The sequence below is a fragment of the Austrofundulus limnaeus genome, unplaced genomic scaffold (genome assembly GCF_001266775.1).
Source record: "Austrofundulus limnaeus strain Quisiro unplaced genomic scaffold, Austrofundulus_limnaeus-1.0 Scaffold370, whole genome shotgun sequence".
NCBI lineage: Eukaryota > Metazoa > Chordata > Actinopteri > Cyprinodontiformes > Rivulidae > Austrofundulus > Austrofundulus limnaeus.
Genome location: NW_013952772.1, coordinates 259,562 through 272,185, shown reverse-complemented (window position 1 = coordinate 272,185; position 12,624 = coordinate 259,562). Strand labels below are relative to the sequence as shown.

General features: G+C 37.6%; 1 protein-coding gene across 3 annotated transcripts in view; it reads left to right on the top strand.

Annotated features, from left to right (window-relative positions):
* The window catches only part of syngap1b (synaptic Ras GTPase activating protein 1b), a 222,439-nt gene that overhangs the window by 178,873 nt on the left and 30,942 nt on the right, over window positions 1-12,624 (top strand). For all 3 annotated transcript variants that reach the window (XM_014023448.1, XM_014023447.1, XM_014023449.1), the window contains 3 exons: window positions 4,280-4,433; window positions 4,731-4,829; window positions 11,477-11,716. In XM_014023448.1, coding sequence (XP_013878902.1) covers window positions 4,280-4,433; window positions 4,731-4,829; window positions 11,477-11,716 — 493 coding nt within the window. The remainder of the gene's footprint in view (window positions 1-4,279; window positions 4,434-4,730; window positions 4,830-11,476; window positions 11,717-12,624) is intronic.

The following is a 12,624-nucleotide window of genomic DNA, read 5'->3' as shown; positions in this document are numbered from 1 at the left end:
GCATAGTTCAGTTGTAGTTTTTATTAAATTTGTTTTATAAACAGCACTTTTCTTGTTTACATGAATGTTTTCTATTTTGTTCTGAAATGCATAAATAATAATAAAAAACAAACATTAAAATTCAATATTTATTTTTAGTCCTGTGCCACCCCCACTGGCCGTAAAATCCTCCCTTCAATGAGCTCAAAGCGGCCCACGGGCCACCAGTTGATAATCAGAGTTGTAGCAGGTGTTTTGGCTCGGGACACATTTTATCAGCGAGTCGTGGAGCAGAAAAGACTCTTCTGACAGGTGAGGCCGCAGATCCCTGGTTGAGGAGAGCAGAAAAGTTCAGTTTAGTCTCTCCTGCCTTCAGCAAAAAGTAGTACATGCAAGTATCCATTATTTACACTTAAAATAAAAAAGTATACTTCCGGTTTACTTTTTATGTTATCTGAGGTATACTTAATCAAATTTATTTTACACTATACTTGGCTTGTACTAAAAGTATACTAAAAGTTTAAGTGTACTTAGTTTATACAAATGTTTAAGTACATGTCATTACGTATACTGAAGTATATAAGAGTGTATTTCCCTAAGTGTACTTTTAGTTACCTTGTAAACTGATAGAAGTATACTAGCAGTTTACAAACAAATATACTTCTAGGACTAAATTGACCCACGAAAGGTTTATGAAAGTATACTCAGAAGTATACTGAAAGTAATCTTAGTATAGTTTTAGTTTAATCTTGAAATATACTACAAATAAACCAGTCTGTGTGAAAAGTGTACTACTAAAGTTTATCTTGACCAAAAGTTTAAAGTATACTTCTTTTTAGGAAGTTTATAAACTTAAAAAGACATAACAGTATACTTAAAGTAAACTTTATATACTAAAACATCCCAATTTAGTACGAACAAGTTTTAAATCAATATGCTTTCTAGTACACTACAAGTACATGGTGCCTAGTACACTTGATATACTCAAGTATACTTATTAAAATGAACTTCAAGTATACTACTTTTTGCTAAGCGTGGTGCTGTGTGTTTTCACTTGAAATGCTTTTTCGTTTCTGCTGAGTTTCCTTTTCAGGTGTGCCTCACCTGCCTTGATGTGCTGCAGCTCATTTGAAAGGATGATGTCATCACAGAGTTTCTTTTTATCTCCTCTCCATCCCTTCCTGCTCCCCGACCTTCACTCATCCTCCTCCTCTTCTCCCTCTAATCCACAGCGTCTCATCCTTGTCTCTGAAGGATCCACTCTTTACATAATGAACTGAAGCTCCACTGAGAAGTCGTCTTTCTCACCCCTCCTCCCATCCTCTCTCTCACTCCTTTCTTCTCTCACACTTTCTCATGACTTCCCCCCTTTCTTCCTCTCCTCCGGACACCCTTCAATCTGACTCGTTCTTTTTGGAGTTTATTTTTATCTCTGAGTTTTTCTCTCCCCGCTCTGTTGATGAACATTATGACCAGGGCTGTGTATTGGCAAGAATTTGGCGATACGATACATATCATGACAGAGGGGTCACGATACGATATATCCCGATATATTGGGATACTGTAAGCAAGGCAATATATTGTGATTTTTTTGTCCAAAAATTCTATTAGATAAAAACCTCTTACTGAAAAAAAAGAAAAGCTAATGTTTACTTACAATGCTAATGCTACCCTTACTCTCTGGCGCTCAAGAGGTAGAGGAGCCAAATGGCTGGCTCACTGCTGCCAACTAGTGGTCAGAGGCTGAACTACAACATAAAAATGAACGGTTGGCAAGAAGGTTGACATTTTAAACTTTAATAAAAAATAGATACAGGGCTTTATAATATCAATACAGTATCGGGAAATGAAATATCGCGATATTTCAGTGTGTCGATGTTTTCTTACACCCCTAATTACGACTGAATGTGGGTTCAGTCCACATGAGACCAGGATTTAGGTTTTTTTTTCCCAAAGCTGTTCCTCAGGGCTTTGATGTTGGACTCATCGGGTTGTTGTGTGTTTGTGATGGCTGTGTGTCAGTCAGTTGTGTGACTGTAAAGATGAGGATGATGCAGAGATCTTCCTCTCTTCACGGTGTGAGATGTTTGGAGTTTGTGTCTCGACTGATGAAGACTTTGAGAATTTTTGAAAAATCTACTGGAGTTTAATGAAGTTTTTTTATACTGCTTTGTATAAATGAAATGTGCTGTGCAGATTTGAGATTTTCAAAATAAGATGAGATCAAAGCTGCTGTTATTGATCCAAAAGGATTTTCGTTTAAAATTCTGCTAATCACCTGTCCTGCAAGTGTCAAGTAAAGACTTTTAAATTGTTTTTGACCAGTTCTTTCTCAACAATCTGTTGTGAAAAGTTCACTGAATGCAGTGAAATGATAACCGTTTGGTTGTAAAAATACAACATGGCCGCTCCCTTCAAACATCCTGCTGGCTTTAAGTCCCAACAAGAGAAGGCGGGACACTTTTATAAAACACAACAGTGCACGATACTTCAGGATTATTTACTTATTCCATCTACAGTTGGGATTATTTTTGTGCTCATGACAGTTTTATTTTGAAGTGAAACTTTTTCCCTTTGCATTTTTTGCTTATTTGTTTGTGTCTTTGTTTTGTTTGCTCTTACGGTAGATAAAATCATGACATCATGACTAATTATATACTTGAACTTAGACTTAAAGGGGAGAAGTCTACGGAGTTTATTTAGTTGTTTTTTTATTATTCAATCAAAAAAAAAAGGTTGTTTCAATCAAAAATAAGTTTCAAACCAAAAAAATTATTTCAACCAAACAGAAAAGCAATTTCAATTTAAATAAATTTTCTATCAAAATGTTTTGTTCAAATAAAAATAAAATAAAAAAAAATTTTCTCGCATGTCAGAAATCTTTGGTTGAATCTCAAAGTTTTGGTTGGTGCTCTAACTCAAAAAAGTTTTGAACTCATATAAAATGACCTCACATAAATTATTTAAGAATTAAAATAGCTAATTCTATTGCATTGCTTTACAAAGTAAGGGACTTGTTTAATGATAAAGCTGTGTAAATGTTATATAACACATTAATTGTTCCACTTGGTTTAGTTTGTTGAGGAGTTTTTTAATGAACTGAATAAAGTTAACTGAGCTAAACTAAACACGTACATCCAGGGCGAGGCCTAAGGAGGAACTATAAAAGACGTGTCCCTATTGGTTACTGCGGACTGAAGCGATTTCCTCATGCACCTCTTTGAATGTTGTCAGTACATTAAATATCCGTTATTAGCAATCAGTCCCATACATTTTCCAAACTGTCCCTCCTCTACCTCCTATAGGTTGGAAGGCACTTATCAATCATTTATATAGCTGATAATATTCATTTAGTGCGCAGTGGGTTTAGCCCCTCCCCCAGGATGTGGAGCTTGCCGTCAGAGGGCTTCTTCTGTGACATGACTGCAGCGAAACTACCTCGCTGCTTTCTCAGGCTAATATCTGAAAAAGTGCTGAACAGATTTATATGTAACTTTCAGGAAATGTTTATTGAGTTCAACCAAAAACTTCCAGTATCAACCAAAAGTTTGAGATTCAACCAAAGATTTCTGACGTGACAAAAAAAGTTTCTGTTAAAAAAACATATTGATTATTATTTTTATTTTATTAAAACTGATATTTTGTTTGGTTGAATTTTTTTAAAATTTATTGTTTGATTGATTTAATAAAAATAAATAAAATTACCTCCAAACTAGGCGTGCAACGATACAGAAAATTCACGATTCGGTTCGGTTCGATACTTTAGTCTCACGGTTCGATATTTTTTCGATACAAAAAAAGAGAAATGTCCATGCTCTTTTTAACTTGTAATTTATTGAAATTAATTATGAACATTTGTTTAACCTCAAAAGTACAGTTTTTTTAATTAAATGTTGCTGAAACAGCAAGTTTCTCAGAGGATCTGCACTCAAAAATGCAGCCTAGGTGGAGTAGTCGAACACAGACCCACTGATCCTTCAACACAGAGCATCTTCAGAAGACAAGATGATAAAATAAATGTTAAAAATATGTATTGTTTGATACAAGTGTGTACTGAGCGGTTCGATACGGGTACATGTATTGTTGCAGCCCTACTCCATACAGATCCTGTTTGGTCTACACATTTTACAGCTGGTCTTAATGGATGAAATAATGTGTTGGTTGTGTGGTACTTTTATTTTAGTTTTGTGATTTAAAATAACAAATCAATGAAAATCAGGCACTAAATTTTAGAATAGATGTAAACTTATTGATGAAATGTTATTTTTGTTGTCAAACATCGATCCGCTCCTCCTCTCAGGACCCGTTTGATGCAGAGCTTCAAAGAGTCCCACTCCCACGAGTCCCTGCTGTCCCCCAGCAGTGCTGCCGAGGCGCTGGACCTCACCTTGGATGAAGACGCCATCATCAAACCCGTCCACTCCAGCATCCTGGGACAGGAGTACTGCTTCGAGGTAAATGGAGACAACAACACAAAGATAAAAGAACAGAACAGTTAACGGTTAAAAGTTAACAAAACCAAAAACACCAAACATCTGACATGAAATTAATGAATTTTGATTTTTTTTTTACTTTTTGACAAAAGTGAAAGAGAGCCTGGAATTGAGCTTTAGTTTTCTGAAGTTTTTCGTCACTTTTTCATTAACGGAAGCAGACAGAGGCTGAGTGTGAAAAACAAGACATTGTTTTGGCGCCGTGGTTGCTGTCTCCATGGTGACTAATGGCTGTGGTACCGTTGGCTATAACCTCAGGTGACAACGGCTTCAGGAACCAAGTGCTTTGCGTGTCGCTCAGCCGCAGAGAGAGACAAATGGATCGAGAACCTGCAGAGAGCTGTCAAGCCCAACAAGGTGAGAGGAGAGAAAGGGATGCGGTAGAGGAAGGAAAAAAGAAACGAGATAAAAAAGGGGCGGAGCCTCCTGTCTGTGTGTCTCTCTCTCTCCTCCCGTCTCCTGTTGTTGTATGTTTTCAATGAGGGCGCACCGCTTCATTTCTCTGTGTGAACTCCATCCTCATGTCAGTGTGTGTCTATGTTGAGCTCCTGCGAGCGTTGTGTTAACTCACTCAGGGTGGAGAAGCCACCGCTCAGGTGACGGTGTGATTTCAGTAAATTGTGTGCAGCAGGTTGATGTGTACCAGCCCTGCGAGGCTGTGGTGATGAGCAGACGCACCAAACATGAGTTCAAGTATTTTCACTCATGCATACATTTAGTAACACGGACGCAACAAATGAAATAATACATACATGCACAGGTTTAAGGCAAAACAGCTTTTTCCGTTTTCTAGAACCTGGACATGTTTGGTATCAAAATAAACCTAAAAAACGTCATGGAAACTATTTTACATTCACCAAACACAGTTCAAACGTTAAGCAGTTGAATCAGAAAGTAAACAAACTACAAAATGGCGTCATTGCAAATCTGTAAAGGTAAATTTTTTACATTATTTTTGAAAGTAAGTCAAAACAAACACCTAAATATGTTTTAAAGTATATTGAAAGTGTATTTTTTCACTTGATTTTGAGTGAATATGATCCAACTGAAGTCAAATATAATTTCTCATTATTTTATATAATGGTGACAAATAAATGTTTGGATATTTTTTCAAAGGAACAAATATTCAATACGTCTTTTAAGCAGGTAAGAAAAAAATAAATAACTTTTGGACATAAAAACTTAAGATTTCCTAACATTTCTTAATGGTACCATCATGGTCAGTCCTGTGCAGAATGCAGGGGCGGTTCTAGGGGCGGGGCCACAGGGGCATTTGCCCCAGCGAAAATCTGATTGGCCCTCTGAAGTGCCCTTGTCCTGTACCTCATCTGTCCTTTGCCCAAGAGCGCTGATTGCAGATGCAGTTCCATGTCCAAACACTAGAGGCACTAATGAGTCAAACAGGAAAGTCCAGCATGAATCAAGCTTACAGAAGTTTTCTTCTCTTCTTAAGAAAATCAGAACAATACTGTGTAGTCTTTCCACTGACAAATGATGACTAGATTTTTCTCAAATGTTCTGTGTTTTAAAGTTTTTTTTATCTAGTAAAAATGTATGTAAAACTGGTAAAGAGAATTTATTGTGCAAGCTTTTAAAAAAATTATACTACAATACAGGTGTTTGAATGTGTGACTGGTTAAACATGAACACCTTACCAAAACTCTGGATTTGTGTGAAAGAAAGTTTAACAAATACTTGGCCCCTCTATAAATATAGTGGCCCCTTGATGGCCCCTTACTCAGAAAAATCCTAGATCCGCCACTGGCAGAATGACAAAACGCAAAATTATTTCTTTACTTCAACCTCTGTAACTTTGCTCTGGTTAGTTTTAGCAGCATGAATCTTTGCACAGGTTATGTCCACAAGGATTTATGGTTTCCAACAGTTTTTAGCCTGATTCATTATGGTTTTAAATGGGTTATATACTGTCAAATGAAAAAATAATTCAGGTGAAAGGGGTTTTCTTGAAGTTTTTGCTCAAAAAGTTTACATTTTAACAATATTCTGCTCACAGAAAATATTGTCTCATGTTAACTCTGAGGAATGTTCCATGGGTCGGCTGGGATTTTAGTGCTTTAGAATGAGCTTTTACTAAATTTTTAAGTGAGTTAGTGCTTTAGAATTAGGGGACCTAAATATTAAAGTTAGTGTTTTAGGGTTAGTGGAACTAATTTTTAGATTGGTGCTGCCCACCACTGACTGTTTGTATCAATGTGCTAAAACCAGCAGAAAGTGACCATAGGGCAGCATTTTTACAGCCCCAATGAGACTCTAATCAAAGGAGTTGATAATATCAATTATTACGTAGGGGGAGTATACATATTAACATGATAACACAGAGCATCAGACTGTACCGCCCTATGACTGTAAATAAGTAAAAACCTGATCATTAATCAGTGAAAAACATTTCAAATTCAATTTAAATTACTCAAAATAATTGAGAAGCACACAGAACAAAACAATACACAAATAAGCTGCGTAAATAAGCATTTTACGTTGTTTATTAGGAGGAACTACTTTGTGTGGTGAATGAATTTATGGACAAGCCGTTCCTGGTTCTTTCACACCAATATGTAGTTTATGAGAAAGAAAAGTCTTACATAATTTTCTCCTGAACAGTGCACACATGCATCACAAGTGTTTCAGAGTTTCATACACCAAGTTCAAACCTAAATCCCCCTCAGAGTTGTTAAGAACGAGCAGACACGCAGCTCAGATGGCAGCCAGGGACTGAAGACAAATGAAACATCTCGTCTCGTCCAGATGCTCGGGCCGCGGGGATCCTGGCTGAGTCATGGAGCTCCCAGGATTTCTCTCCTCCCCCGTCCTACCTCCTAATGTCACAAAGCGTCTCAGACCAGATGTACCAGCAGAGATGAGACTTATCACTGTTCTTCTCATCTTCCTGGACCCGTTCATTTCCTCTCTCAGCTTTAAAAGTTTCCTCCTGTGCAAAAGCAGAGCAGCTACTCCACCCTGATTCACAGCTTTCATTTTCTTATAAAATACAACCCTGGTGCTAAAATGAGACCTAAAATAAAATAATAATAATCATCTCAAAAAGCCATATTTTATTCCCAATGGAACAGTAAACACATGTTTACTGTTTAGAATAGGAAGTTTTTCCATTTTTGGGGAATAAAACCAGATTATTTTAAGTATTTTGGCTCCACCACATCTCAAAACAGTTGAGACATGATAAAAGTAAAGGGACTGTCCACGTGTTTTAGTTTTCAAACTGGAGCAGATCAAAGATGCTCATTGTAGTGAAAACAAGTGGAATCACCGTTTAGCCCTTTAGAGTTTTTTTCTTGTAAATTTCTGACTTTTTTCAGAAAATATTTAGTTTAAAAATAGAAAATTTCTGGAAATTATGGAAATTTTTTTATTTTTTTCTCTCGCACATTTACAACTTTTCTACATAAGAAAATTTGTGGAAAAAAATGAAATGAAATGTGAAAATTTCTGAAATGAATCTAAAATTTTTTGAGATTTTTGGCAGAGATTTGCTTCTATTTTTTCTCTCTCTCTTTGCAAACTGGCCCTAATATGTCGTTGTAAGCATTATACATGAGGATTAGATTTTTTATGCTTTTCAAAAATGAGGGTCGCATTAGACTAGACTTCATTATGAATAAATACGGTAGGTTACCGTATTTTTCGGACTATAAGCCGCACCGGACTATAAGCCACACCCTCCATTAAAAAAAAAAATCCTCGAACATTAACATATAAGCCATACCGGACTATATGCTGCACCCCCAACATAAAAAAACAGTACACCCAAATTTGCCGTCAAAAAAGTGAATTCAACATCAAAACACAAAAACCAAACCTTTAGGAATTAAAGTTCGGAGGAATACGGTTCATTTAACTGACCTTATTTTGGTAGTTTTCTTTAACAGTTTCTGGTCCAACAAAACGTCTCATTCATCGTCCTCCGGCGCACTGAAACCATCGAAGTCCTCCTCTTCAGTGTCGGAGTTAAACAAGCTGAGAAAAGCTGCGTCACACAGCGGTATCTGTTCAGTGTTGCTTTCTGTGTCGCTGTCCTCCCGGGGTAATGCTGGCTCTGAAGCTGTGCTGGGAAAGCCCTTCTGCTCCAGCATACGTCACTGCATGGGATTCCTTCCTCGGGGAGTGCAATGAGGGAAAAAAAGTCTGCGGCTCTTCACTCGAGGTTTATCCACAAACTGGTCCTGGATTAAGCTCCAAAGTTTTTATCAGTCAGATTCCACCGTGAAAAATGTCTGTTTTATCCCCCTTTATGAGTTTTTGGCCATTGACTATCTTTAAATCGCTGCTTCCTGGTACAACAGTCGGCTCTGGAAGCGATCGCTTTTTTCTTTTTTCCTTTCTTTTTTTTTTTGAAGCGAGTGGTTGAAGCAAATGGAGCATAAGAGCCCCCTGGTGGCTGAAGAAAAAATCCATGTATAAGCCGCACCGGACTATAAGCCGCATGGTTCAAAGTTCAGGAAAAAAGTCGCGGCTTATAGTCCGAAAAATACGGTAATTAGAAAACAATCCATAATAGGACCAGTATAAAAGGAACATTTCAGAGAGGCTGCTGCTCTCAGCACTGGTTCACCAGCTGATGAAACTGTCTAAAAATAGAACATTTTCCTCAACAAAGAAGACTTTAAATATCCCATCAGTTCATAAAAACCACATCCTCAGTACTAAAACAGAGAGGGATCATCCAGATTGTTATTGGCACAACGTTCAAATGCCTGCCTCTCTGATGGTATGGGGTGCAACAGTACCTCTGACATAGGTCAGTTAAATCTGGAAATGAATGAATAAATAGTTTGTACAGGTTTGGTCCCATCCTGCAAAAATACCACCAAGGAAGAACCAGACTGTGGAACTGCTAGAATCCTACATCAGAGAAAGACAGGACAACGTTTCCCTCCCAAACCTCCAGCAGCTGGTCTCCTCTTCTAGACATTTCTATATTATTGTTAAAAGTTACTTGATGTTGTGAAACACGGCCCTGAAACAACCTGGAAAACTTGTAAAAAAAACTGTTTGAAATGTTTTTTTCTGTTTCATTGGGTTAATAAGATCTGCAAACATTACATTCTGTTTTTATTTACCTTTTAATCTAATTCCCCTCTGGGATTAATAAAGTATTTTTGAATTGAATTGACACAAATCTTTTAGAAATGGAGGTAAAATCGAGCTCAGACAGGAAACAGAAAAGTCGTAAGGTGATGTCACGGTGGAGAACTTGAACCCATGCTGGTGCTGCTGCACCGACAACACAAACTGAGACACCAGAGGACTATTGCACAAAACTAGGATAAGGGATTAAGGCAGGATTTTGGTGTAAACCTGAATTAATTAAGCCTTGAATCGGTTGCATGAGCTACGAAGCACTTATGTTTCTGTGGTAACAAGTGCTCTGAAACTAATCTGATCCCGACCAGGTTTAAAATGAAGCTTATTTAATCTGTTAGTGTTATTTTGAGCAGTAGAGTCATTTTACTGCAGACAAATGTTCCTCTAACCAAGTTTTACAGTCTTATTTCAGCTCAAAAATATTTTACATCTTGTTTTAGACCAATATACTAAACAAGATCAGAATATGTTGGATTATTAATCTTGTTAATCTTACCAAGTGCAACTGTCAAACTGCAGATTATTAATTATTATTAATTTGAAAAGAATAGATGGCTAATTTTTGCAGTTTCTGATCAGAAATCAGTTCTTCATACACTTATTAAATTTCTTCTTTTTTTCTTTGCATTAAAATGTTACAGAGTAAATATATTTATTTAATTTATTTATCAGATGACAGCGCTTCAGCCTCTAACACCCCCCCACCGTCCCGTTCCGTCCCTCGTCTTTTCCTACAGCGATTGTTTAAATTGAACAATCAGCTGTTTATTTCCATTTTGTTTCAGATAGTTTACAGACAGATTCAGTGGCACAAAAAGTTTTTTTTATAAAAATTTTCAGCATCAGTCGGTGTTTCTCTTCATCTCTTCATATGAATCATTATTAACCCTTACACTGCTGGAGAAGTGAGACTCACGTGTCTTACTGTGCATGTCTGATCAGGAAATCTTTGATCCCCCCAGTGGGTCTAGTAAACAAACCGTGAACGTGCATTACTCCCAGATTATTTACACCTGGCTTGAGTGAACCACCCTAACTGAGCGCGCCTTCGTGTTAGAGCAACTGATTACGGCTGTTTACAAGTTGAAGGCGAGTTCAAGCTCAGCTTACAGCTCATATCCTGAATTTAGAAATCTGACTTTTGTGCATTAGGCCTCAGATGTCCGTATTCACACTCACAGATTTAAAATGAATGAAGCCTCTTGTTTCTCACCAGTTTAAAATAAAATAAATCAAACATTCAACCTGAGAACCAGCACTGACGATGCTGTTTGGGATTTAAAATTAGAAGCTGGGTGATCAGAGGCAAATGGGGCTAACGGCAGTAATATTTCAGTCCAGCTGTAATGATCCAGCCTCGGTGCACTGAGACATTATTCTGTAATCAGCACGGCGCCTCTCTCCTCCCACAGGAGCTGTCAGATGTAAATCAGTCTTTGTGGTCATGATTGGAGAGTGTCACAGCCCACAGAAACACTCTCACCATTGTTTGTCTCTTGTCTTTGCTACATGTGCATTGTGTATTTTAATTCTGAAGTGGATAAGTCTCTTTTTTTCTGTCATCTTCTTTTTGTGTGTCTTGTCATGTTGGTTTCTGCCTTTGTGTTCATGTGGAGTTTTACAGCAACTTATCAACTTCAGCCGGCTGTTCACAGCAGCCAAATCACCAAGTCAGCAGCCATTTCTTTCCTGTCATTTCCTGCGTTTCCCTGCAGGACGACCTGCTGTCGCCCAGTGTTCACTCTGCTTCCCTGCCCTTGAATTCGTTTTACATTTGTAGCTTCGCCTAGACATCATCTCACCCTTCTGTCTGTCTGTTTTTAAAAGAAAAACTGTTATAAAATTTATTCTGGTTTGTCTGACCCGGCTCCGTCTCCGTACAGGACAACAGCCGGAGGGTGGACAACGTGCTGAAGCTGTGGATCATCGAGGCCCGAGAGCTGCCGGCGAAGAAGCGCTACTACTGCGAGCTGTGTCTGGACGACATGCTGTACGCACGCACCACCAGCAAGCCCCGCACCGACACCGTTTTCTGGGGCGAGCACTTTGAATTCAACAACCTGCCAGCTGTGCGCAACCTACGCCTTCATCTGTACAAAGAGACGGACAAGAAAAGACGCAAGGTGACGGAGCTAACTGCTACTGCTGTTTTCAGTTTGGAAAATAAACATAAGATCTGATGTAAAGAACCACGTAAAGCACGTGTCAAACTTAAGGTCCGCGGGCCACATTTGGCTCACAAGTGACTTCTGTCTGGCCCTCTCCAAAATATTATTTTAAGTTTTTGAGTTGATAAAATATAAAAAAACAATATATACAAATGGTAAACTTTATGTTTATAATTCAATAAAACAAAATAAACACATTTAGAAGGTGATGGATAAGAATACTTGTCCTGAGCATTTGGCTTCGAGTACCTGTGGTCTCTTGAACAGTTTAGTTCAATAGTCCTGTGTTAATGTCTCAAAATAAGCTGCTTTAAAGCCAGCATTCATAATAAACTAAATTTACCATAATGCATGTTGGTTATGTGGGAAATCCCTGTTGGAAATTGAGAGAGTTCAGAATTCAAAACTTATCACAACTCGACAGTGTCTAAAACTATTTTACTTTTACTTTTAATAATATTTCTGTAATATTTGTTTCACATTTAATCAGTCGTACACTTAAAACTTTCCAGTGTTTATAAGAGGACGTGTTAAAACACTGTTTCTATGCTGGAAATACCAGGTAGAGCTCAGTTATTGTTTGTTAGCAGAGCTCAGCTGTATCAATGAGTGATGCTACGGCTGGAACGTGATGTTTCCTGTTTAGTCGAACAGGACCACCATAACAGTTTTGTGGCCCTCTGTGAAAATTAATTTGATACACCTGATGTAAATAAGAAGACAATAAAAAGGTTTATCTTGTGTTTTTTTTTTGTTTGTTTTTAGTTTAAAGTTTATTCATTTAAAAACAACACAAATTCAACATACAACAAAAACACAAGTCACAAATTAAATTGAATGAAAGGTAGCAGAAGAAGAAAGAA